This window comes from Staurois parvus, unplaced genomic scaffold (genome assembly GCF_062004578.1).
Source record: "Staurois parvus isolate SC_StPar_1 unplaced genomic scaffold, SC_StPar_1.0 ptg000155l, whole genome shotgun sequence".
Taxonomy (NCBI): Eukaryota; Metazoa; Chordata; class Amphibia; order Anura; family Ranidae; genus Staurois; species Staurois parvus.
In genome coordinates, this window is record NW_028317951.1 from 5,142,103 (window position 1) to 5,167,290 (window position 25,188).

Below are 25,188 nucleotides of genomic sequence, written 5' to 3' on the forward strand. Positions count from 1 at the left end.
AGGTTCGCTTGTGAATGTCCCAGCGGGTTTCTACTATGATATGAAGGGTGCAAGGGTTCCCTACATATAGGGCTATCAGTTACCTCAAAATTGCGATAGGCAAAAAGATGGAATAGAGTGGAGGTGCCCTGATAGTGAGGGGGGTAGGTCAAGTCTGTGTTGGGGAGCTGGTTTTGGTTTCAGCAAAGGGGCACAAAGCAGCAAGTGGAGGTTGAAGAGCAGCCGGCTGGGTGCAGTCTGTCCACAGGGTGTGTGGTCTGGCACTGATGTAGGAAGCCTCCTTTCCTCACAGGCATCAGAGCCTAAGGACTGCAATGTACAATGGTCCACAGGCAATATGTAAAGAAGCAGTTATGGTGGCATAGTAGAGTATCGCTTGTCATGCAGCCATGGGGTATAGAGGCGGGTCGAGCCTGCTGATCAGCTCCAGCCAAGAGGGCCCAGTGGGGCTAGGGATCAGTCCGTAGGCTAGGTGGGAAGCTGAGGCAAGTCCGCTAAATGATCTGGCTGGGAAGGAATCAGGGTGGGGACATGCGGCGTGTACTCACGCCAGCACGCAGTTGGCTTTCCACAAGGCCGAACAGGATCCCAGCGACGTCCGGTTGCTGAAGCCTGGTGATGTGGTAGTCCTGCCTGGCGAGCTGCAGGCTGGTCCACAGGAAGCCAAGGAGGCTAGAAGGTGGGTGTGCGATGTCAGGCACAATTCTAATGGATGAGATGCTTTATAGCACACCCGGGCGTTGAGGAGCCAATCTAATGTTTGGCCATCTTCGTCGGCTGCTCAACCGCATGAAAAAAAACTGGTCTTTACAACTACTTTTACAAACTTTGTTCAGGGAGTTTCCCATATAGCTCTTCCTAATCACCTGTGATGCTGTTCTCTTTGTACAAAAACTGCCATTTGAACCTATTAGACTTCTCGCTACTCTTGCGCAAAAGGTGGTATACCTTGTAGACATCACCTTGTGTGAGGCAAGTGTCTGAAGTGTTGACCCGATCTTGCAAGGAACATTTTCTGGTTTTGCATATGGATAAGAATAATGTCCCCGGTTTTCTCTCAGCTAGGGCATAATTCTTCCTTTCCTTTATCCTGCTTTAGTTTACTATAAGGAAACTTCCCTCTCTTGTTTCAATGTGTTTCGGGCTTCTTTCAGCAACATGCATTCCTTTTAGTCATCCCAGATGGTCCCTAGCTTCTCAATCTACCATCTCTGTGTTGCTTAGACAGTCTATTATCTAACCTTATGTTCTCAACAATTAGGTTCTACTCTTTTCTGTCAGGGTGCCCTCTGCTAGCTCTTTGAGTGCTTATTGGGCTTTTCTGTTCTTGGGCTTTTTGGCATCAAGCAGACTTGCAAGGCTGCCCACCTGGTCCTCTATTCATTCGTTCCCTGAAGTTCCACAAAGTGGATGTTCAGTCCTCACCTGATGCCAGCCTTGGGAATAAGGTACTTCATGCTGTTTTAGAAACTCCTAGTTTTAAAATTTTTGGGCATGTTAGAATTTGATGTGTTGCCCACTGTTCAGTTGAACTGCTTTTGGGCATCCAGAAGGGGAAAGACTTCTGTTTTTGACAGCCGAGATTGAATATAGGATTTTTATACTGTCACCTTAAAATCCTTTTCTTGGTGTCAACTGGGGGACACAGGCCACACTTCTGTGCTTATGCTTATGATTCTCTTCATGGTACTGCTTTGCTGCAAAACTGAGGCGTACTGGTAGTAGAAAGTGTGTTGGTTTTTTTGGGGGGTTTTTTTGGGGTGTGGACTGGGTTTGTTAATGTCCAATCCTCCTGTAGGCGGCAGTAGAAAGTTGAGTGATGTCCTGTGGACTTCACTTTACATGAAGTACAAAATTCCTATTTTTACTGCATTTGCTGCTTTAAAGTATTTCTAAACCCAAGGAAAGTTGCTGTGTAGTGATACAGGAAGACAAGGTGAACAAGGAGCAAATCTACCTGAAAGATTTTGCAAAACCCAGTCCTGAACAGTGTGCAAATCAAATGTGGCAATACAAAAATATTTGTAACACTACAATTTGAGTGCTCTGATGTGATTACATTGTCATGGAATGTTTGTGCCAATTTTATATGCTTTGTTTATTTGTAAGTAAAGATTTTGAAAAAGTATTAATGTAGTATTTTCTTTCCCTGTTAACAGTTGAACAGAGTTAAACTTGTAGAGAAAGAAAAAGATGCATTAGAAGGTGAAAAGAATAAGGCGGTTGAATTTCTCAACATGGAGAATGAAACTTTTAAGATGAAGAATCAGGTCTGCCAGTATTACATGTAGGTAATCCATTAGGGCTTAATAAAAGCAACAATGTTAAGTGCAAGAACTGTTACTGCACATTACTGTTTACACCAGGTTATTAAATCATTATATTCTTTGGCCTCATGTACTGCAGCTCAAAGAAACTGCTCCTACAGGAGTTTGAGCTGTTTTGAACTTTTATTTTAATCTGCCTGTTAACTCTCCTCCATGTTAGCCTTTGTGTCCATGCACACTATAGCGTTTTCAGGAGTTTAGCGGCAGGGGAGTTTTTTAGTGGCTTTTTACCACTTTTTTGATGATGAAAACTCCTGTAAGGCAGAAACCGTTTTTGAGCTTCAATGTGTGCATGGGGCCTTAATGTGTTACATATAGGACATTCTTAGTTCAAAAAGTATAAGAAGTGGTTTGTCTGTGTTTTCTTACGGTTTGTAATGTTGTGACCTTAACATCAATAACCATTGTACTTTACCTTCCTCCCTCTTTTTTCCAAATTTATGTAAAGACATGAAATGCAGAAACGTATTCAGGAGGAAGAGCAAAAGAAAGAAAAGGTGCAAGAAGAAACTAAGGAGATCAGTGAAAAAAGCAGTGTCCTTGCTGAGGAAATGAAGGCAAAGAACAAAGCTTTGAAAGATGTGGAGAAGTAAATATTTTTTTTAAAATGATCTTTGTGTAAACTTTGAAAATTTTGTATTTTTACATATATACCAAAGACACATTTTGGAGGAACTCCCTTTTTAATAATGCTAGCAAAGTGTTCCATTTCATGAGTGGTTAATTCAGGATGGTGTATCAGGGATGTCCAACCTCTTGACGTCCTTGGGCCATATTGCAAGAAGAGGAATTGTTTTTTGGGGCCACACTTAAAATACGCTAACAATGGGGATGGCTGATGAGCAGAAAAACCTATCTGAGTAAAAAAAAATATATATATTTTTTGTAATATTTTTTATTATAAAAGTGAAAGAGGGCAACATAAAATAAATGCAATATTTGACTCTTTTTGATAAACAAACGCATCAATATCTGGTTCGATGGATGTAGTGGCAAAACTCAGTGAAGTCTCAAAGTGCTCATCAGATATTATAGTTCTAATTTTGACCTTTGTGTGCTTCTTCCTTGAAAATAGTTGCTCACAAATACAGGTGCGGCTGAAAACTGATGACATGAATAAAGTGTAATTGTGAAGAGTGGGATTTTGTTTTTCTTTTGGAAGATGAAACAAGCCCTGTAAAGAGACACTGTAAATTTTTTCTTTGGCCTCGTGTTTACGAAGTTTAAACATATTTTTTTACAAAAAAAATTGAAACATAACAAAAAATATATACATTTTTAATTAAGTTTATGATTTTGCCTTGAGCTGTAGTCATAGCTATCTTGGGTGTCAGGTTGGACACCACTGTTGTAAATGAAGTGCATAAGTCATTAGTCATGACGCTTATTTAGTGTGGGTGCTTGTTTTGAGTGGAACCATGTCTGCCACTCCGCTACACAGTGTGACAGCTAGCAGGGGATCTTCACATCAGTCTCTAACCCTCAAGAGGTGCACAATCTAAGGTCCCTAACTTACATTCATACACATGTTAGGGCCAATTTAGACAGGATCCAATTAACCTACCAGCATGTCTTTGGAGTGTGGAAGGAAACCGGAGTACCCGGAGGAAACCCACGCAGGCACAGGGAGAACATGCAAACTCCAGTCAGGTAGTGCCGTGGCTGGGATTCGAACCAACGACCCTAGTACTGCCAGGCAGAAGTGCTAACCATTTAGCCACTGTGCTGAGGTCTGCTGGATCATTGCTTTCTAGGCTCCTAGTAAAAAAATAATAATAAATGCAGTTTGTTTTTTTTTTACCTGCAAACTGTGTATTCATTATAATTTTTTATTATTATTTATGTATTTACAAACACAAATGAACTTATCCTTTACCTTTTGTGCATGGAACACATTTGATGATGCAAAATAATGTCTTAACATGATTATGTAGAATGCGCTATGTAAGCTCCAGCAATTTCTTAAAATATCAAAGCTGGCTGTATAATGACAAAAACTACTGTTGCATTCTCATACTCATACATTATTTCTAAAGCCTGACATCTATATTGCCATATATCTATATACAACCCAAAGCCATCTTCTTTTAGGTCTTTTGCAATGTGTGACCTGTGCTAACGACATCTATATTTATTTAGGATTACTATATGTTGCCACATTGCCTCATAAGTTTTTGAATGGCCCATATATGCGTGGTATAAATGCTGTAGTGTTGTCAGTGTTCCTCAAACAGTATATTACTGTCAGATTGCGATAAAACCCCCAGTGTCTCACAAGAATAGGGAGTTATGTTCTTACAGTTGGGATTACTTTGTATGCTGGAGGGGGCATCTCAGTGCCTACATGCTCGGGTTAGGATACAGTAGGATTGGCAATGGGTGTTCTTGAGGTGGGATTGCACCAATAGGGAACGCTCTCTTAAATTAAAGTGATATTAAACCCAGAAGAAAACGTTTATTATATTGCAGCTTACAATTTCTTAGATGTGGTAGCTGCATTAATGTTTTTTTAGGCTTTCTTTCTATTTTCATCTGGTGATCTGGCCAGTAAATCTTTTTTTTTTTTTTTTTTCTTTTTTTCTTTTTGTTTTGTTTTCAAAATCATAAGCTGTCTTGCAGATGTATCAGTTGCAGGGATGAGACGGCTGCTTACAATGAGCAGTTTTAATTTATTTATATAAAAACTTTATCCCAAAAGGAAAGAAACTGTTTGCTGTGAGCTGGAGTTTGGCTCAATTTGTTAGTGTATTTAAATCTGCTAGTACATCCAACACTTCCCAACCCCCAGAAGGACAATGAGGCTGTCCAAAGGTGCCCCCTGTGCTCCTTCATCCAGAGTGGGGGCATGCTAATAGAGGGGATGTGTTACTGGCCAGATCACCAGGTGAAAACAGAGGGGGAAAACCCTGAAAAAAGAAAATGAATGCAGCCCCCACATCTAATGAGTGGTAATCCGAAAAATATTATATTTGTGGTTTTCGCTTTAATACTGCTTTAAATTCAGGACAAGGGGCAGAATTCCCCAGTGACCAGAGGTCATTGAAGCTTAGATGCAAAGTCACAATGCATGAGTTACTATTTTTTTATGGACCTATAAGGCTTTTATTTGTTGCATTGCATTAACAAAAACCCTGTTCTGGTTTTGTTTTTTGTTTTTTCCTGATGAAACAAAAATGTGTTAACCTCTTTTAATACCTTAATTGTATCTGACTCTATATAGTATGAAACCGCAGGCTGAATACTTAATTTGGTAAAGTGGAACTCCACTGTATCTGAGCACCAAAAACCGAAACCGCTATTTAACCACTTTTCTACTGAGCACTTTTACCCCCTTCCTGCCCAGGCCAATTTTCAGCTTTCAGAGCTGTTGCACTTTGAATGACAATTGCGTAGTCATGCAACACTGTACCCAAACAAAATTTTTATAATTTGTTTTGAGACAGATAGAGCTTTCTTTTTGAGGCATTTAATCACCACTAGGTTTTTTATTTTTTGCTAAACAAACTAAAAAAAGATTGAAAATTTAGAAGAAAAAAAAAAGTTTTTTCTTACTTTCTGTTATAAAATTTTGTAAATAAGTAATTTTTCTCCTTCACTGATGTGCGCTAATGAGGTTGCAGTGATGGGCACTCGTAGGTGGCACTGATGGCCATTGACAGGCATCACTGATGGGCACTGAAAGGCAGCACTCATATATGGAACTGATAGACGGCACTGAAAGGCAGCTTTGATGTGCACTGGTAGGCACTGATGGGCACTGGTATGTGGTATTGATGGGCACTGACAGGTGGCACTGATGGGGCTACATTGATCATCAGTGCCCTGATCAGTGTAGATGTCCCCTCTGAGGAATGCCGCTTACCGGCTCTCCTCTCCTCACGCACTGTCAGTGTGAGGAGAGGACTGCCGATAACCAGCATTTCTTTGTTTACATGCGATCAGCTGTGATTGGACACAGCTGATATCATGACAGAGCCGACATCAATGGCTCTTTACTCTGATCGGTAATCCGCTGTGTCTCAGGGACACATCACACCACTGATCGCCACGAGCCCCCGGGGGCACGCATGCACAGTTAAAGTGATGTCCTCCCAGAATGAGAGTATCGCCAACCGCCCGTCATTTCCTTATATAGTGGGTAGGAGGTGGTTAAAGCAGAAGTTCACCTTTTTAAAAAAAAAAAAAAATGCACCTTTTTTGCAGGTAAAAAAGTGCATTTATTATTTTAATTCTTTTTATTTATTGAATTTCTTTTTTGGAAGCCTGTAAAGCATTGCACTCATAATCAGCAGATTGATGGTGCAATGTCAGGGTCTTGCAGACTGCCAGTACACTGTCTCCCCGTATCTCTGATACTAGCAGGTAGTTACTGAAGTCCAGGAATCTCAATTGACGACGAGAGCTCTCACCAGCACCCTCGCAGTTCATTGAGAGCTACAAGATGTCAGCCGCAATTGCAGAAGGTATTTGTAGACATTCATCGTCAGAACTCTGAAAGAGTGATGTGGCCATGTGGGTGGAACCCTGCATGACCACACTGTTTACAGATTGACAGTGGGTACGGAGAGGAGATCTCCCACCCATTTTCGCAGAGAGGACGGATTGGGGGGGGGGTGGATACTCTACATATTACACCCTAAATACTGGTTTACCATGCTGAGAAAGGTGAACTTTCAGTTTTCAATATTCAAAGCAAACCCACCCATCCATCCATGTTTCCATGTGTTAATTTTCACTTTCAAAAACACCCCCTAGCATTTCTAGCTCTTCATCTTGAGTAAGGCAGATGATTCATGTAGCATTTACTTCCTGGAATCCATCTGCCTTTAGGGCAGGCAGGTTCATGTGCTTAGCTGAGAAAGCCCCTCCTCCAAAAGAAAAGAAAATGCCTGCGATGTATGACATCATTTTGGGTTTTGCTTATATTTAAATCAAGTAAATATAATATACCTTCCTATCTATTTACTAATGCTAGCAGCATAAGCATTAAATATTTCTAATGTTGATTGAGAGAGTTTAGTTCCACAGCATATCAGTGATAGCTTGATTTGACATCTAGCAGCACAGTATGGAGGTAGATTAACATACAGGGGATTTTTCATCTTCAGATAAGTGAAGAAAATGTTTAGTAGTACTATATACTTTCTTTTTTAGAAAGTTTACAATTACCTTAACAATATTTTTTTTTCCTCAAGGGAAATGAATAAAATCAACAAATTTGTTGAGGACAGCAGGGAGAAATTTACTCAGTTGGACTTGCAAGATGTTGATTTACGGGAGAAGCTCAAACATGCAAAGAGTAAAGTAAAAAAGCTTCAGAAGCAGCTTCAAAAGGACAAAGAAAAGGTAGAGCTTGTTCTTGGCCAACTTCTGCCTGTATATTACAGGTTTACATGTTTAGTTAAGTGAATAAATAGAGATCATGTTTTTTTGTGTTTTGTTAAGGTGGAAGAATTAAAGAGTGTTCCTGCTAACAGTGATAAAATTATTGAAGAGGCTACCAGTAAAAAAGGAACCCTTGAGAAACAGAAAGAAAAGGAAGAAGAGAAGTTACAAGAAGTTATGGACAGTCTTAAAATAGAAACTCAAGGCTTACAGGAGGAAAAGGAGGTCTGTAACATTATGAAATCTTAAAGTGGTAGTAAGTTTACCTGGACAACTTTGCGCCATATAAAGCAGTATAAAATGACTTGCAAGTTGTTGGCTTTAAAAGTATTTTAACTTGTGCAGTTTGAGATATCGCCCGTTGTTTCTTTCAATGATGTCACTGACGCATGTGCATTTTTTTTATCTCGATTGACGGCACACTGAGCGTGCCGTTAGTCTATGCATCTACATGCCATGCTTCTGTTCCTCACCATTGCATTGAAATCTCGCAAGACCGCTGCCTATTCCTTATGCGGGGCTGAGTCACCATGGTAACTTTAAATGAAAACGAACTTGGTTCACTTGTACTGCATGTGAGTGAGATTCTGGCATACTAGACATACTAGAAAGGGTGGAAGTGCGAATGCGTAAGAATTCAGAAGTAGCAGCAAAGATGGCACCGGCTTTTTTCTTTTTTTTTTTTTTTGTAATTGCCCACAGGACCTCTACGGTTCACACTTTCTAATAATAGAATATTGCTATTCTTAAGGGTCTCTAACTTAAAACGTTTTTCTATAACCTTTTCTTTGGTTTTTCCATTTTTGTTTCTAACCCATCCCTTACCTTCCCACACGGCACAGGCTCTCTGTTACACCCCTAGCTGAGCTTTGAAAGACTCTGATTTGTTCTGAACGTCCTGATCTGGTACATATGTTTGCTAACTTAAGGATGCCATCTCTCCAGTTTACCTCCATATAATGTACGAGGTTTGTATGCCCTGGAAAAACATTCCAAATTGTAGTCGGAAATTAAGTGCATCAAGGCTCAAGTGGTGTTTCTCCAAGAGACACATTTCCGCTTGAATAAGATCCCTAGCTTGCATTGGTCTAGTTTCCCCATTGCTTATCACAGCACTTCCCCAAATTCTTAATCCAAAAGTGTTTTATTCTTATTTCAAACCAACTTCCCTTTATTTTGGACAATGAGGGGCGCTGTTTGGTTGTGAAGGGGAATATATTCGAGCATAAAATCACCCTGGCCAACCTACACTTTATTGCCAAAAGTATTGGAACACCCCTCCAAATCATTGGATTCATGTGTTTCAATCACTTCCGTGGCCACAGGTGTATAAAATCAAGTACCTAGACATGCAGACTGCTTCTACAAACATTTGTGAAAGAATGGGTCGCTCTCAGGAGCTCAGTGAATTCAAGCGTGGTATCGTGATAGGTTGCCATCTGTGCAATACAGTTGTGGCCAAAATTATTCAACCCCCACTGAAATTGAGTGTTTTGGCCAGTTTGACATTGCTTTTGATCATTCAGTCATCTTGCTTACATTTACATTAAAGAGGCACTTGTAGGTCAGACAAATATAACATAACAGTTATAATGAAATAACCACAAATGTCTTTTCTGTGCTCACAGCATTATCAGTTTTATTCAACCCCCAAGTGACATTCAATCTTAGTACTTAGTACAGCATCCTTTTACAGTTATAACAGCTTTTAAACGTGAAGCATAGCTTGACACAAGTGTCTTGCAGCGATCTACGGGTATCTTCGCCCATTCTTCATGGGCAAAGGCCTCCAGTTCAGTCACATTCTTAGGCTTGCGCACTGCAACTGCTTTCTTTAAGTCCCACCAGAGGTTCTCAATCGGATTTAAGTCTGGTGACTGCGATGGCCACTCCAAAATGTTCCAGCCTTTCCTCTGCAACCATGCTCTAGTGGACTTGGAGGTATGCTTGGGATCATTGTCCTGTTGAAAGGTCCAACGTCTCCCAAGCCTCAGGTGTGTGACGGACTGCATCACGTTTCCATCCAATATCTCCTGGTACTGAAGAGAATTCATGGTACCTTGCACACGCTGAAGCTTCCCTGTACCTGCAGAAGCAAAACAGCCCCAAAGCATGATTGACCCTCCACCATGCTTCACAGTAGGCAAGGTGTTCTTTTCATCATAGGCCTTGTTCTTCCTCCTCCAAACATAGCGTTGATCCATGGGCCCAAACAGTTCTAATTTTGTTTCATCAGTCCACAGAACACTATCCCACAACTTTTGTGGTTTGTCCACATGGCTTTTGGCATACTGCAGTCGACTCTTCTTATTCTTTGGAGACAGCAAGGGGGTACGCCTGGGAGTTCTGGCACGGAGGCCTTCATTACGCAGTGTGCGTCTTATTGTCTGGGCTGAAACTTCTGTACCCACATCTGACAAATCTTTTCTCAGTTCCTCAGCAGTCACACGGGGACTTCTCTCCACTCTACGCTTCAGGTAGCGCACAGCAGTCGAAGTCAGCATCTTCTTTCTGCCACGACCAGGTAGCGTTTCAACAGTGCCCTTTGCCTTGAATTTGCGAATGATGCTTCCTAAGGTGTCTCTTGGTATGTTTAACATCTTTGCAATCTTCTTATAGCCATTGCCCTTCCTGTGAAGAGAAATCACCTCTTCTCTTGTCTTCCTGGACCATTCTCTTGCCTTCACCATGTTTGTAACCACACCAGTAAATGTCTAGAAGGAGCTGAGTATCACAGTCATTTTAAAGCTGCCTAATTGGTGCTTATTATGCTTGATTGCTGCTCGGTGACATCCACAGGTGTTTTCAATACCTGATGGAAAGCACCTGTATGAACCTCTGTTCTTCAGAGTGGTAGTCTTTAAGGGGTTGAATAATTGTGGCAATGAAGAAACCACATAAGAACCATTTACTACTGTATTACATAAACAATTGATGTCATTTTAGTTGCATTTGGGTAGTTACAACGTCCTTGTAGGATTTGATTCTGAATACAATTCCAAATGTACACTATAGTCCCTAAACCCCTTTACAGCATTGGGGGTTGAATAATTTTGGCCACAACTGTAAGTCCATCCGTGAAATTTCCTTGCTACTAAATATTACATGGTCAACTGTTAGTGGTATTATAACAAAGTGGAAGCAACTGGGAACAACAGCAACTCAGCCTCAATGTGGTTGGCGACGTAATATGACAGAGCGGGGTCAGCACATGCTGAAGTGCGCAGAAGTCACCAATTATCTGCAGAGTCAATAGCTAAAGACCTCCAAACTTCATGTAGCCTTCAGATTAGCACAAAAAACAGTGTGTAGTGCGCTTCATGGAATGGGTTTCCATGGCCGAGCAGCTGCATTCAAGCCTTACATCACCACATGCAATGCAAAGCGTAGGATGCAGTGGTGTAAAGCACACCGTCATTGGACTCTAGAGCAGTGGAGATGTGTTCTCTGGAGTAATCACGCTTCTTTGTCTGGCAAATCGATGGACGTGTCTGAGTTTGGTGGGGGATTATGAGTTGGGCTTGGCTCTTAGTGCCAGTGAAGGGACCTCTTAAGGCATCAGCATACCAAGACATTCTGGACAATTTCATGCTCCCAGCTTTTGTGGGAACAGTTTGGGGATGGCCCTTTCCTGTTCCAATATTACTGCGCACCAGTGCACAAAGCATGGTCCATAAACATAGATCAGCAAGCTTTGGATGGAGGAACTTGACTAGCCTACACAGAGTCCTGACCTCAACCCGATAGAACACCTTTGGGATGAATTAAAGTGGAGACTGCAAGCCAGACCTTGTCGTCCGACATCAGTGCCCAACCTCACAAACGCGCTTCTGGAAGAATGGTCAAACATTCTCATAGATACACTCCTAAACCTTGTGGACAGCCTTCCAAGAAGAGTGGAAGCTGTTATAGCTGCAAAGGGTGAACCAATTCAATATTGAACCCTACAGACTAAGACTGGGATGCCATTAAAGTTCATGTGCGTGTAAATGCAGGAGTCCCAATACTTTTGGCAATATAGTGTATATCTTCCAAATGATAATCAAATTATCTTTCTAGAAAGATTTCTAAAATGTATAGCCCAGCATAGGGAGTGCACTCTCATTATTGGAGGTGACTTGAGTCTAGCTCTTGACCCTTTACTTGACGTGTCCAGGGGTTCCTCCCATCTGTCATTTTCAGCTTTTGAGAAGAGTGAAAAAGCGTCTCCATTCTTACCAACTGGTTCATGATGGACTACACATCCTCAAGACCAGGAATATTCTTACTTTTCCATACCTCACAATACATATTCTTGGATAGGTTATATTTTGATAGACAAGCAGGCTTTCCCCCTGCTTGAATCTTCTGCCATTGGCTCTTTCTCCATCGTAGATCATGCCCTTATACACTGTATATAGATCATTGGCCCACAGATACGGAAACACTGGAATTGACAATCAAATGAAAAACTAATTCAAGTTCTACCTTTCAGGCTAAGGTTCAACGTTAAACTGTTTTTTTTTTTTTTTTTTTTTCTTTTTATATGAATTCAACTGAGGATGTCTCTTACATGCTGCACATAAGTGTTTCATACATGGCAATTTAATTGTTAGGTACTCAAAGGAGAAAAGCTGTTTCCACCCAACTTGATTCTCTAGTCTCTCAAATTTGGTCATTAGAGAGGGCTCATAAACCATCTTTGGCCCAACAAGTGCAAGATAAACTGTTTTCTCTCAGAATGAAACTACATGATTTTACAGATCAGGCAAAAGTGAAGCTACTTAGATGTAAGCATACATTCTGTGACTATGGAAACAAACCAGGTAAACTGTTATCACGGGCCCTTTGAGATGTTCGGCCCAGAATCTATATCCCGCAAATTATAAGTAAGAATGGTACTGTGGTTAAGGACTCTCCTATAGCTGCGAGTTTTCGGTCTTATTATATGGACCTGTATAATCTTCACTCTGATGTTGTGACGCCTCTCTCTCAATTTCAGACTGTAATCTGCTGCTATTTACAGGACTTCTAGCCAAGGTCCCAAGATCTAGATCGCCCACTTTACACAGATGAATTTAATTTAGCCCTTAAGGCTATGAGTACTGGGAAGGCACCTGGCCCTGACGAGTTCACCGTTGCATATTATAAATCGTTTCAGTAGGGATGCACCGAAATTTCGGCCACTAAAACATATCGGCCGCAAATAGTTCTATTGGCATTTTGCCGATAGGAAAAATGTTGCCGATACAGGGGACTGTGTGTACTGCAGATGTGGGCGGGGGGGGGCAGAGAAAGGCAGGAGAGGAGCAATGTATACAGTGACTGGCTGTCACTATATGTCAGTGCTGGTTTTTAAATGCAATTGCTGGGTTTTTGTTTTTTTTTGTTTTTTTTCTTCACTATAGTTCAGAGAATCAGGTGCCACTTTCCCTGAGCTAAAAGAAACTGTTTCTTTTAGCTCAGGAAAGAAACTAAGTTCCTTTATAGTTTCTTCCCCATAGCTCAGAGAATGAATGAAACTTTGTTTCTTTGAGCTAGGTAAAGGAAAAAAAAACGGCAATTGCTTTTAAAAACTGGCACTGACACATAGGGGTTTATTTACTAGTCCAAAATCAGACTCCCTTCTGCATAGAAACCAATCAGCTTCCAGGTTTCATTGCCAAAGCTTCATTGAACAAGCTGAGGTTAGAAGCTGATTGGTTTCTAGGCAGAAGGGAGTCTGATTTTGGACTCTCCAGCTTTAGTAAATAAACCCCATAGTGACATCCAGGGAGGGAGCCTCTCTGTATACACTGCTACCTCACTGTATACACTGCTCTCTCCTGCTTCCTCCTTGCACACACTGCCCCCCCCCCCCTTAACCTCCCCCCTACAAAGATGGCCTGTCATATGCTATCATATAGGGGACTATTAGTCCCCTATGTGATAGCAATAAAATCATAAGTTAAAAAAAAATATATACATGAAAGTTGAAAAAAAATTATTGGAGCCTCCCCACCCCCACATACGCAGACATTTCAGTTTAGGTTCAGTTTTCAGCCACTTGCATTCTGAGTTTTCAGTATCTGTGATGGCAACAGAATTTTCATTTTGGTGCACCACTACTTTTCAGACTATTTGAGGTCCAAAATTTGTGGTGGCTTTTAACTAAGGGGAGATACCATAGCACAAGATACTCTCCATACTATTATTATTATACAGTATTTATATAGCGCCAACAGTTTGCTCAGCGCTGTACATTATAATGGGAGACCGTACACGAGACAGTACAGTAACAATACAATACACGAGGGGTTCGAGGGCCCTGCTCCTTGGAGCTTACAATCTAGGAGGGAGCGGAGAGTGGTACAGGAGGAAATAGCTGTGGGGGATGGATTGGTTTGAAGAGCGGAGGAGATCAGCAATTAGGTGAGGGCTGGGTAGGCTTCTCTGAAGAGATGGGTTTTCAGGGTGCGCCTGAAAGTGAGGAGGGAAGGTGATAGTCTGATGGATTGGGGTAGTGAGTTCCAGAGGATGGGGGAAGCCCTGGAGACAGGCAAGGGAGGAGGAGACCAGGGAACTGGAGAGAAGGTCGTCTTGTGAGTAGCGGAGAGTGCGTTTTGGGTGGTAGATGGATGTCAGGTCGGTGAGGTAGTTTGGGGCAGTGTTATGAATAGCTCTGTACGTTAATGTTAATATTTTGAATTTTATGTGTTGGGCAATCAGAAGCCAGTGGAGGGATTGACAGAGGGGGGTGGTGGATATGGAGCAGTTGGTAAGGTGGATGAGTCTGGCCGCAGAATTCAGGATAGACTGAAGCGGGGATAGCCTGTGTTGGGGTAGGCCGGTGAGGAGGGAGTTGCAATAGTCAAGTCGGGAGATAAGGGAGTGAATGAGTTGCTTTGTAGTTTCTGGAGTTAGGAACGTGCGTATTTTGAAAAAGTTGTGGAGGTGGAGTCTGCATGAATTTGTCAGCGATTGGATCTGGAGCTGGAAAGACAGATTGCAGTCTAGAATGACACCTAGTACTCTGGCTTGTGTGGTGGGGCTGATGGTGGCGTTGTTGGTTGTGATGGAGAGGTCGGGGGGGGGCGTGGGCTGGTGGGAAAACTAGGAGCTCGGTTTTGGCAAGGTTTAATTTCAGGAAGTGGAGTGACATCCAGTCTGATATGTCGTTCAGAAGGCTAGTGATTCGGGCGGAGACTGAAGGAGTCTTTTTTTTTTTTTTTTTTTTTACAAACTTCTGGTGTCTTTGATCTTTCAGAAAACTCTGTGGTAAACTCTCTTTTGGGGAGGAAAGAGGGCCAAAATCAGCAGAGCAATTGGATTTGGGTTTCCAGATCCTATTAATATTATGCTGCTGCCCATTTAAGAAAAATTGTTGATTGGTGTACCCAAAAGACTACTAAGTCATGGCCAAGACTACAACTGGCTGCAATTACTGCCCCTTTGGAAGGCATTATCTGGGCATATCCTGCTTCTTCTATGAGCAGACAATTCAACCCACACCCTTGTTGGGCCACCTTTTGTATGCTGTTAAATCAATTTTCAAGACAACATCTTTCACCTCATCCTAGTCCACTTCTGCTGATTCTCCTTTCAGATTTATTACCAAATAGTTTTACTGATTCACAATTCTGCATCTCTATGCCAGAGGGATATTTCCACTATGTCTTTCAATGCAACCATACAAACCATGCTTGGTTCATAATTGGATTTTCTTTTTGTTTTCAATTCGATTCCTGCTTGCGAGCCCTTCCTCCTGAATATTAAAATGTTCAGCCTCTAACATCATTTGAGAGGATTTGCGATAGGGCAGTGCTAAGTTGACATGCCCAATGGCAATCCTACTCCTTGCTGATAGCCAGAGACCATCAACGGGACCTGGGATTCTTGACAAAATGGGAACAGGATTTGAATATTCTGTTCTCCTCAGCCCAAAAAGCTAACATTTTTATTTCTTGCTCATAACACTTTGCTGCCAAACTTGTATCAAGAAAATGGTTATAAAATTCTCACTAGGTGGTATAAAACACCACAAGTTTTACATAAGATCAACTCTCAAGTATTCCCTCTATGCTGGTGCTGTCAAAAGGTGGAAGGTTCCCTTTTACACATCTTTTGGGACTGTCCAACGATTAATACTTTTTTGGTCAGAAGTTAAATCTTCCTTTTTAAAATCTTACCAGATGGTTCCTTTCAGACTAGCCAGCCACATCTCTTGCATGATACGCGTTTATCAAACTTTGTAAACATTCACTCCTAAAACATATTCTTAATGCTCCAAATGCATGTATACCGGCCCTATGGAAACAAATTACTTCACCGACATTCGAACATTGGCATAATAGGGTATCTGATATCCAACTTATGTACCAGTTCATTAGGAACCATAGCCTGAGAAAAACACAGTGAGATTTGGATGCCCTGGCAGGTATATTTTAGACTTTCAGTGAGTAGGCCTCGAAAGCCAGGATGTATGTTATCTTTGGAGGGTAGAGCTGGGTCCTCCCTGCCCGAGCCATCCCTCAATTTGTCCCGCTCTTTCCTCCCTCTCTCCCATCTCATCTTCCCTTTTTTTAATTGGTTATTTATAAAAAAAAAAAAAAAACAACCTCAACAGGATGCAGACCCTAATATCATGGTGAGTCAGTGTATACAGGATTACATATCCTGCTACGTTTTCTCTTTTTTTCTTTCTTTCTTTCTTTCTTTTTTTTCTTTTTTTGCCCCATTTGTTTGTTGCAGATTATATGGGTTTGTTTTCTGTATCAAAGAAGAGTCGGACTAAATATTGGATTGTAGTAAGATGTATTATTCGCCCTGTATTTGGTCGGATTAAAGAAGGTTTTTAAAAAGAGAGAAATTATTGGGATTACATGAGGGAGGGGGGAGAAGTAATTTTGAACATCAAACCATGCAAAATAGTCTAGTCTACAAAGCCAGTCTTTTTTTAATATTTGTGTTTTGTTTTTTTGGGGGTGTTTTTTAACAACACTTGATAACAATATTAAATTGTAATCCAAGGAAACAATTAGCACAACAAAGGGTTACTAAGAATTTATTTTAGGTTGGCTCAGTGTAATTGTCAGTGTAAAGATGGTGAATGTTGAAGTATGTGCAAGAGAGGGTCTCGCTGCATCACTGTGGAAGGGTTTTGAAGTTGGTGGCAACATGAGGTGTCCATGAGTGAGAAATTTCACAGTGGAGTGGGAGCAGATAGTTGTGGGTTTCCCAGGGTTCTGCTGGCCTCTGTGAAGTACTAGTCATTTATCGAAAGGGTTGTGCAATGCAATAATTGTTTTCTGTTCCTTGAATTAATGATCGCCATCTTATGAAGAATTTTTATGTAAGTACAGTATGTCTTGGCTTAACCTTGCTTTCCCTCCACATTAGAGTCTACATAGCTAAGAGAGGTTCGATTAAGGTAGAGGGTTTGGCTGATAGCCAGTTTGACATTAAAATTATTTCTCTCCTTGTTAGTAGTGGCAAGTGTATATCCAATACAAACTGTTTGTTCCAAAATCCTGAGACACAGACAATCTCAGAGATAGTGAGTGTTAAAGTGGCTTTTGCTAGGCCATAGTATAGCAATTTTGTCATTGTACTGGAGGCATTTTATTTTTATTTTATGACTGGTTGCTGCATTAGGATTAGGTGACCTGACCTAATGTGCTCTTTCTAATTCACAGTTTTGTGCGCTAGGTTTGGCAGTGGGAACATGCTCTGAGAGCATACAGTTTTAAGGATAGCTGGCTTGTGGTGTTCTGGTAGGCCTATTAGGAGATTTTCTCTTCCAGCAGTTCATCTTCAAGCCATATTGTTTTTCCATAAGGTGAAGTTGTTGCTTTTGGGTCTCATGACTAGAGGACTGGGCTTTGGTTATCTCGTCCTCTAGCAGAGAGACACTGTGGTTTCAGTTATGTACTAGGATGCAGCCATGAAATCCTTGCACTGTTTTGTACATTTTAGACTGACAATTAGCAGAACAAGAGGGCTCTTTGGATCGAACTAGTCACTTATCCATCTTAGTGTGCTCAATTTCTAGGTGTGCTTCTTGCCACCTTGTTGGGCTTCATCGAGTTTATAGTGCTGTGGTGCTGGGAAGGCAACATTTTGAGACTGATGCTGCTTTTTCACCTTCTGGTAGGTGGATATTGTTGGAGTTGTGTTCTAAAATAAGGGATAAAGACTAATTTACAGTTGCTATATGTACCCATATGTAAATATGCTATATTTACCCCTAGGGTAAAGAGCGAGAACTGATGGAGTTGAATAAGAATGTGAATGAAACGCGGTCAAAGATGGATGTGGCCCAGTCTGAGCTGGATATTTATTTAAGTCGACATAATACAGCCTTGTCTCAGCTTAACAAAGCAAAGGATGCATTAAACACAGCATCAGCAACATTAAGGGAACGAAAAACTGCTATCAAAGAACTGGAGACCAAACTGCCAAAAGCAGAAGAAGATCTTAAGAAGGTATGTAATATAAGAGTAGGGCATTAATGAATAATGCTATATCAGAGGTGTGGAAAATTTATGAAAAAAACTACTTGTCCAGGGACTAAATTGGGGTCCCAATGTACTTGTCCCTCACGACAATCTACTTGTCCAGGTAAAGAAAAATAATTTTTAACCAAAACCGTATTTAAATCTGAGGTGCATTTAGGAAGGTCTGGGGCTTTTTAAATCATATGGGGCTTTATGGCGACCTAAACATTTAATATTTTTATCATTGCGCTGTTATCTCCTCCTCTCCTTCCTGCCTCTCTCCAGCACTGCACCTCGGCACTATCAGGGAGGAGAGCGACCTTGCAGTGTAATGAGCATTTACTGGGTGCTCCTCAGGAAAGGGGAGTGTTGGGCTTATCTTTTATCCCTTTCACTACCAGAGCCGTTTTTCTGTGTTTTTTGCACAAGTTTAAAAAATAATTTTAGGATGGAAGATTATACAAAACCCCCAAACATTATATATTTTCTGAAAGCAGAGACCCTAGAGAATAAAGTAGTGATAGTTCCAATTTTTTATGTCGCATGATATTACCAATATTACTTTCAGAAAAAAATACACTTTTTTTTAGGGTACAAAAAAGCAATAAATTACTCCTATTTTTTTGTAAAATATAAAAGATGAGGTTGCACCGAGAAAATAGATAATCCAACATGTCAAACCTTAAATTTGTGTGCACTCGTGAAATGGTGACGAACTTCAGTAACCTATGTTTTCTATAGGCGACACTTTTAAAGCCCCATATAGGTCATCAGTATAGTGTTATGGTGGATGTCTCAAGCTAGAATTATTGCTCTCATTCTGGCGTGCGCAATGACATGTAACTTGTATCACAGTCAACGTTTCCTTACTTATGCTCCGCAGCGTGTGCTTTTTCCTTTGTACGTGCATATATGTGAGAGTGGATCATATATTTATTTTTGAGGGGATGTTATGTGGTTGGCTCTAACTTAAAATTTTTGCAATTTAAAAAAAAAAAAAAAGTCCCCATGTGATGATTTTTGGTGACAGGTTCTCTTTATTTTGAGACATCCAATGTCTAAAAGACCATGGATGTCTGCCCTGTGCTCCGCTGAATGTAATGCAGTGTGCATCACACCGCATTACTTTATTTCCTGTCCTGGATGGCCGAGAAATCTGTCAATGGGGACCTGGAAGTGACATAAAGTCCCTTTGGGGTCAGGACAAGGAGGGGAGGGGAGCGGACGTGTCCTCAATCCCCCCTAGCCAATAGTGCAAGTTGAACAGGCCAGCAGATGGGCAAGCAGAGCCCGGGAGGAGGTTCACGCGAGGGGAGGGGTGGTGGTTGCAGGGCTGGCACTGTGGTCTGTGTGAAAGCAATCGGGCAGCAGTGCGGCCGCCTGACGAATGCTATCACCTGACAGGTGAGCCCTGCTGCTTGCCTGCAGCTGGGCTAAAGGTTAAAAAAAAAAACAACTAGAAAAAACCCAACCTGCCCGGTGCCCAGTACTAAATGTCCCTGGCGCTGGGCGGTATAAATTCAACATCCCTGTATATACCTGCTTTTAGCCATAGTGGTTAAATGTTTCTTGCTGGTCTTGCGCCCTGCTTTTAGTTTCCACCATCCTTGTAGTCCTCCACAAATACATCAATAATTCAGTGTGCAGCATTCAGTCTATAACTTTACAATAGGCATTTTGCTATGATATTTGTATTTTTTGCATTGTTTTATCTTGTAACATTTATCTGCAGCATCGACAGCTACTTTTATCTACCTTTTAACTATCCTTATCTTATATCCCAGGACTCAAGGTATCTTCTTATTCATTACAATAGGGTTATGCTGTCCTCTTCAGATGATTAGACACTGGCAAAAAAAGACAAAATTCGCTCCCAGGCAGGTATAGTTTGCAAGTGTCTTAAAGTGACATTAAAGGAAATAAAAAAAAAACAAAAACATGTCATACCTGCTCTGTGCAGTGGTTTTGCACAGAGCAGCCCCGATCTTCCTCTCAAAGACTCCCTCTGGCCATTGGGAAGGAAGAGTCCCCGGAGAGCCACTGCTCTCGTCAACATCGCTGGATCGAGATGGGGCCCAGGTAAGTATGAGGGGGGAGCTGCACACAGTTTTTCACCTTCATAGAATACATGAAGGTAAAAGAACTTGAGCCTTTACAACCACTGTGTAAAATCAGCTTTTTGTTTGTGGTGTCCATGCTTGGAAAATCTTTGTGACCAATTTAAAATAGGTTATTTAAAAAAAGATACAAATTGCTTCACTCTATGCTTGCCAAAAACGAAAATTGTTGCCACTTAATTTGCTAGTAGATTATAGAGTGCTTCATACAACTTTTTTGTTGGCTAATTTGATTGCCATACTATATTTACAGAAAGAGACTGAGCTGGAAGTGCTTGCACAAGAAGAAATCACTGTGAAGAGCGAGGTCAGAGAGATCAGACAAAAGGTGGAAGAGTCCAGAAGTTCCCTGTCTGCAAATTGCAGCAGGGGAAAGGTTCTTGATGCTCTGATTCAGCAGAAAAAACAGGGAAAAATTCCTGGGATCTATGGCAGATTGGTATGTTTGCATGATTTTCAAAAGGCACATATTCATTCAAAAAAATGTGGTTTCTTTTCTTCTCTATGGCATTGAGCAAAGTTTAAAATCTATACTTGCTGTCCTATGAATGTATAGTGGAAGGCTTCAGGCTAGTGGTATATACTGTAGTTTTTAAACTTAAAACTACTTTTTAAAACTTAAACTAATTCTTGCTGGTGCCATGTGTCTGACGAAGCCATTGTGTTGTGGCGCCACTGGTTAGATATAATTTTTCTTCACCATTTCTGTAGGTGTGTTTTTTTTTTTGTTTTTGACACTGTAATGTTTAAGACATCTTTGGTGAAGTGCATGCAACATGTTATCTGCCTGTCCCTACGGCTGTGTTCATATAAGATCCTTGTCTAGGGAGGACCCTGGAACCAAAAGTCAGGCTTTATACAGCATCATCTAGTTATATATTGGATAATAAAAAATAGTAACCCAATCTGTCATCGCTGCTTGAGAAATTACATGCGTGTGGGTGCAATTAGCTGTGAGAGCCGGTAGCCTCTCGTTGACCCAATGGGACTGCCTCCTTGCAACTGTGTGTACCAGGCACTAATCCCCTGCATATACATTTTCTGATTGAGAGACAAAAGGGCAGCATTGTTGGCCAGTCTGGCTTTCATGCATTGCACAGATGTTCGAATCACATGATTGTCTCACATTGATAAGAGATCAGAGTTTGCCTTATCAGTTACCAACTGCTCCTTTACCATCTAATAAAAGTCTGGATTTAAGCTGGGTATACATGAATAGAAAAACGATGGGAAAATTCTTCCCAGAATTGAAACATTCTTTCATTTTTACATTCATGACCAGTCATTGTATCGGAAATTTTTCTGATAGTTATTACTAAAGATATATTTTTCTCCCGATCAAATTTTTTTGTTAAAAGATAAAGACCGCTAAATATTTAGACAGTTTTGCATGGGTTTCTGTAGAGGCCACTGTGTTACAAGAACTAATTATACATATTTGATTTTGTTTGTGCTTTTTAACACTGAAAACGTAAAATAAGTTTGTGCTTCAAAATTACAAACAAGCTGCAAACACAAGATTGTGTATAATAAAAACAAAAAAAAGTTAGGTGCTGCTCTACCAATATATACACGTGGCAGGCATACAACATTTCCTGAGTGAAGTAAAAATAAACTTAATAATGCTACTACGTGGAATAAATTAAACAATGTATCATTAAAGATGTATATAAGCACACAATATTGTAAGTCCTGTGGTTACTAAAGTTCAAGCAATCGGAAAACAAGATTTAACTTGAACACTAAAATTTAACTTTGAGTGAATCAAAAGTACATCAATGTTCCAAGAAATCTGTGTGTAGTACAGAAACAAATAGAGGAATAAAGTGAAGACCATCAACGAAACTCCCAAGTGTGTTTGCTAACCTTTTCAGGTTGACCCTTACTACAGGGGTCACTGTAAACCAAACGTTTCAGATTGTAGCTGCAGGTGGATATCACATGGACATATGTGCGCTCTGTTTTACGCGTTTATTGGTAGCACAGCACTTAACAACACTTTTTTTGTTTTTTTAAATCTATTTGTCTTTTTAACATACTTGTAAACCAAGTGTGTGCCATTGACAAGTAACATAATTGTTTATGCTATCAGGGGGACCTTGGAGCTATCGATGAAAAATATGATGTTGCCATTTCCTCATCATGTGGAGCTTTGGATCATATTGTGGTGGATACTATTGACACAGCTCAAGAGTGCGTTAACTTTTTGAAGAGACAGAATGTTGGAGTTGCAACATTTATTGGCTTAGACAAGGTATTTCAAATTGTTTTTATTTTTTTACATTTTAAGGAAATGGAAATTGTGCAGAATATTTGGTTCAAAGTTATATCCTGTACTTTTAATTTTCTTTACAGATGAATGTGTGGGAGAAAGGAATGAATAAAATACAAACCCCGGAAAACATCCCTCGTTTGTTTGATATGGTGAAAGTGAAGGATGAGCACTTCAGGCCAGCCTTCTACTTTGCCTTGAGAGATACACTTGTTGCAGATAATTTAGATCAAGCAACCAGAGTTGCCTTTCAGAAAGACAAAAGATGGAGGGTAGTGACTCTGCAAGGACAAATTATAGAGCAGTCTGGTAAGGACTTTATGCTGTGTGTGTGTTTCGCCTAAAGCATTTGTAACTTGATTCCTGCTGTTTTAGTAAACCCATCAAATTTTATTTTCAATCTTTTTTTTATTTTTTTCTTTATGTTAAATTGTACAATTGATGTTGTCACACATTGAAGCTTTAAACCCCAACTCCAGGCAGAAATTTTGTTCAGTTTTGTAGAGAGTGGCAAAGTTTATAATTCTGTCAGCTGAATGTATCATTGGGAGATTTTCCTTCATTGCCTATCCTGGAAACTCAACAGAAAATAAGAAAGCTCTTCGAAAGGGAAATCACCTCTTAGGCAGTTGTTACTGTAACAGATGGCCTCCTTAGTTCTTAATTCTATTCTGCTTCTGATGACAACTGTAAGTTTAAATTTTCACCCCAACTTTTTTTTAATTTGACAATGATAACCTGGGAAACCAGGAAAGCAGGTGGATTGCCCCAGGCAGCACCCTTTATACTTCTTTATTTTAGCTTACAGGTAGCGGAACAAGGTCTAATACTTGCATTATTCCTTCCTTTGGCACTTTCCATTTCTCTCCAATGCTTTGGTTGTGGGAGGACCCTCACTGTCCCCACATACAGTGTTGGATTTTTGAGAATACAAGGGTGCAACTACTGACCAGTGTGTCTAAAGGTGGCCATAGATGGATCAAAGTTTGGCTGGTTCAGCAGGGATCATTTTGATCTACAGTATGTGTGGCCACTGCAGTTGAACAGAAGTCGATCTACTCATCCCTGTCAGATAAAAGCTGATTGATCAGCGCCGCATGCAGTAGGTGGTTAAGAAGCAATTTCACTGTCCTCTTACTGCTCACCTTAAAGAAGAATTCCAGCTGTTGGAAGAAATTTTAAAGGAAAGCAGCTACAAATACAGGTGCTCATTCTTTTATTAAACAGGTACTTGTCAGCCTTAGGGATCCAGCGTTGTCATCACCCGGGCCAGTTCTTTACCAGTATTCAGGTCCAGAGTGCCTCCATCTTATCCTCTTGGCTCACAGCCGACTCCCCACTGTGCTTGCATGAGCTGCACTGTACTTTCTGAATGGATCCGCAGCCTAATAGGACCTGTAATATGTCCCCAGAAAGCTGCGAGCAGGGAGGACGGGACCAAATTTCCACTTGGATCACCTAGGCCACGGGTTTCAAACTGGCGGCCCTCCAGCTGTTGCCAAACTACAAGTCCCATGAGGCATTGCAAGATTGACCATTACAAGAATGACTCCCAAAGCCAGAGGCATGATGGGACTTGTAGTTTCGCAACAGCTGCAGGGCCACCAGTTTGACACCCCTGACCTAGGCAGTCCAAGTGGAAGTGAGAGCGGGTGTCTGTCAAAACTAGGTACCTGCTCCCTGGGGAAAAAAGCTTCCAAATGTGGTGATTTGGTGATGGCTGGGGGGGCTGGTTATTGGGAAGAAAAATGAAAAATTTCCCTTTTTAGGTGAAAGTCTGCTGTAAAGTAACTTGGTTTAGTAGAAGTTGATGTGCACATGCTATGATACTTTGCGGCTGTGGCTAAAATGATACCTCTCATGCCATTCAACAAGCAGTACCACTGCTGAACACAACCCATTCATGAGCCAAATGCTAGGTGCAGTAATCCCATTCACAATTCCAGTTTTGGCTGCCAAAAAAAAAAAATTGGCATTCGGGAGGCAGCAGCATGCTCTCTGAAAAGCATTCCATCATGGATCTCTTTTTTCAGTCACCTCTGCAAGTGACCTAAAAGTGGATCAAAATCCTTGTTTTATTTTAACAAAAACTGCAGAATCTGCGGGGGGCAATAGTGCTATTTTTTCTTTATATGTAACCTTTTTGTAAACTTCTACCATTTCTAGGTACAATGACTGGTGGTGGAGGAAAGGTGATGAAAGGCAGGATGGGAAACTCTGTTGCAGTTGAAGTTTCAGAAGAACAGGTTGGAAATACTGCTTTACTTAATGTAGTGCTTTCTGTTTCAGTCAAACAAACATTTATATTTCTCTACGTTCATATTTTTGCTGGTATGTTCTAGTTACAACAGATGGAGTCCAAACTTAAGTCTGACTCTGAGAAAGCTGTGGTAATTCAGGAACGTAAAATTCAGCTTGAAGAAGAAGTAGCTAAACTACGAAAGTCCACTCGGGAGATGAAAAACACTTTTGAAAAGTTCACAGCAAATCTTCAGGTAAAAAAAATAATCCAAACATAAAAATGAGTGCAGCACTTTTTAAGCATGACCCCTAATTGCAATTAAAAAAGAAAAAAGCTATTGTATAAAGTTATAGAGAGAGAGATCGTAACCGTTTCTTGAGGCACTTGCAGG

The 25,188-nt window shown here is 40.8% G+C and overlaps 1 protein-coding gene across 1 annotated transcript in view; it reads left to right on the forward strand.

Annotated features, from left to right (window-relative positions):
* SMC4 (structural maintenance of chromosomes 4) overlaps nt 1–25,188 on the forward strand; it is a 109,254-nt gene that overhangs the window by 44,897 nt on the left and 39,169 nt on the right. The window contains exons 7-16 of the mRNA XM_089675438.1: nt 2,160–2,287; nt 2,776–2,916; nt 7,523–7,673; nt 7,773–7,937; nt 17,921–18,154; nt 20,537–20,722; nt 22,376–22,537; nt 22,639–22,864; nt 24,722–24,801; nt 24,898–25,050. Coding sequence (XP_089531564.1) covers nt 2,160–2,287; nt 2,776–2,916; nt 7,523–7,673; nt 7,773–7,937; nt 17,921–18,154; nt 20,537–20,722; nt 22,376–22,537; nt 22,639–22,864; nt 24,722–24,801; nt 24,898–25,050 — 1,626 coding nt within the window. The remainder of the gene's footprint in view (nt 1–2,159; nt 2,288–2,775; nt 2,917–7,522; nt 7,674–7,772; nt 7,938–17,920; nt 18,155–20,536; nt 20,723–22,375; nt 22,538–22,638; nt 22,865–24,721; nt 24,802–24,897; nt 25,051–25,188) is intronic.